Source organism: Corapipo altera, unplaced genomic scaffold (assembly GCF_003945725.1).
Source record: "Corapipo altera isolate COAL_440 unplaced genomic scaffold, ASM394572v1 57990, whole genome shotgun sequence".
NCBI classification, from domain to species: Eukaryota; Metazoa; Chordata; class Aves; order Passeriformes; family Pipridae; genus Corapipo; species Corapipo altera.
Window position 1 is genome coordinate 1 of NW_020888993.1, and position 1693 is coordinate 1693.

General features: G+C 67.7%; 1 protein-coding gene across 1 annotated transcript; it reads left to right on the forward strand.

Annotated features, from left to right (window-relative positions):
• Nucleotides 1–130: 130 nt before the first annotated feature.
• LOC113942108 (WAS/WASL-interacting protein family member 1-like) lies at nucleotides 131–1656 on the forward strand (the record flags this gene model as incomplete). The annotated part of the gene is made up of 2 exons (XM_027633242.1): nucleotides 131–614; nucleotides 828–1656. Coding segments are annotated over 2 exons (920 nt in total), but the record flags the coding sequence as incomplete, so codon positions are not given.
• Nucleotides 1657–1693: the final 37 nt, after the last annotated feature.

A 1693-nucleotide genomic window follows, 5' to 3' on the forward strand; every position in this document is an offset into this window, starting at 1 on the left:
ATGTCCCCTGAACACCCTTGAGGGGACCCCGATGTCCCCAAGGGACCCTGAATGCGACCCCGATGTCCCCAGCTCCCGAAATTTGGGGCCGTTTCGGGAATTTCCAGGCTGGATTCACGGAGCAGTTGAGGGGTCGAGGCTCCGGTTTTTCCGTCGGCATTCCCGGCGCGGCCTCGGCAGCTCCGGTGGGATCCGTCCCGAGGGATCGATCCCAGCGGGATCACCCGTGGTGGGATTGAGGCGGGATTGATCCCTCCCACCCCTCCCTTCCCCCTCCCGAGGCTTTGCCCTTTCCCTCGGCGTTCCGAAGGGATTTACCCCGGGATTAAGGCGCCGGAATTCTTTCCCTTCGCCCGCCGGACTTTGCCCGGTGAAGTGGCCGCGATTCCGAAGGGTGGTGGTGGGGTGGGGAAGGGGGGAAAAAGCCGGTTTGGGAATCTCACGGGGGCGGAATCCGCCCCGTTCCTGCCCCGGCCCTGCCCAGAGGGCGATGCCAGCGCGGGGGCGGCGGCTCCTCTCCCGGTTTTTCCGCACCCGTCCGGAATCCTCCGGCACGGCCGGGACGTGCCGGGATCTCCCTTTATCCGGCCTGGGATCCCGGCGATCCCTTCCCGGTAAAAAAACCCCCCCTTCCCTTCCCTTCCCTTCCCTTCCCTTCCCTTCCCTTCCCTTCCCTTCGAGGTGTCCCTGCGGCTCCGGAGTCGGGAATTCCCTCCCACGTGGGTTTGTAGGTTAATCCCGGCTTAGGAAAACCGGGAGAACCGGCCGTGGGGTCGGGCGGGAGCCTCTCCCTGGATTTAACGATCCCTTCCTTCTCCTTCCCGCAGGATCCCGGCCGTGCCGAGCTCATCCCGCCGCGGCCGTCGCGGCGTTATCCCGGAGATCCCGCCGGCCCAGGACATTCCCAGCCGGCTCCTCGCCTCCCCGGTGATCCCGGAGCCGCCGGATGACCGGGAGACGCTTCCAGAGGGCGGGAAGGCAGAAGAAGCTCAGCGGGATAACCCAGTGGAATTCTTTGGGATCGAGCTGACGGGATTTTTCCCGGCGTCGCCGCCTCCGTGCCTTCGGATCCTCCATCGCCATCCCGTGCCTTCGGATGCCCCTCCAGCCTTAACGAGCATCCTCCACCCTCATCCCGGCGGGAATTCCGGCCTCCCCCAGCACCCCCAGCACCCGGGGAAGGGGGAGATGCTTCCCAAACTCCCGCCCCTGTCTCCGGAACGCTCGGTGACCCCGCGGGGGAACCTCGGGAAACAGGGATAGGCCTCCACCGGGATTTGGGGGGGTGGGGGTGTGATGCTGCTGGCGGAGCCACGTCTCCCACGGCTCCTTCCCGGCGGGATCGGCGGCGCTCTCCCCGGGATTTGGGCATGGCGGAGCACGCGGAGCTGCTGGCGGAGATGCCGGCGGTGTCCCGGCTCAGCACCCCGGAGCGGCTCCAGCACGCCCAGAAACGGCGGCAGCAGCAGCTCAAAAAGTGGGCGCAGGCGGAAAAGGAGGCGCCGGGAGCGAAGGCGGGAGCCGAGAGGAGGAGGGGAGGGAGGAGGAGGAAGAGCAGCAGCGGCAGCGGCGGCGGCGGCTCGGCAAGCCCCGGGAAGAGGGTGACATTCCCGGCCAGCGTCCGGCTCCTGGAAGCGGCCGCCCGGCACGACGCCGAGGAAGGTGGGGATGGGGGAGTTTCCGGAATTCCCCC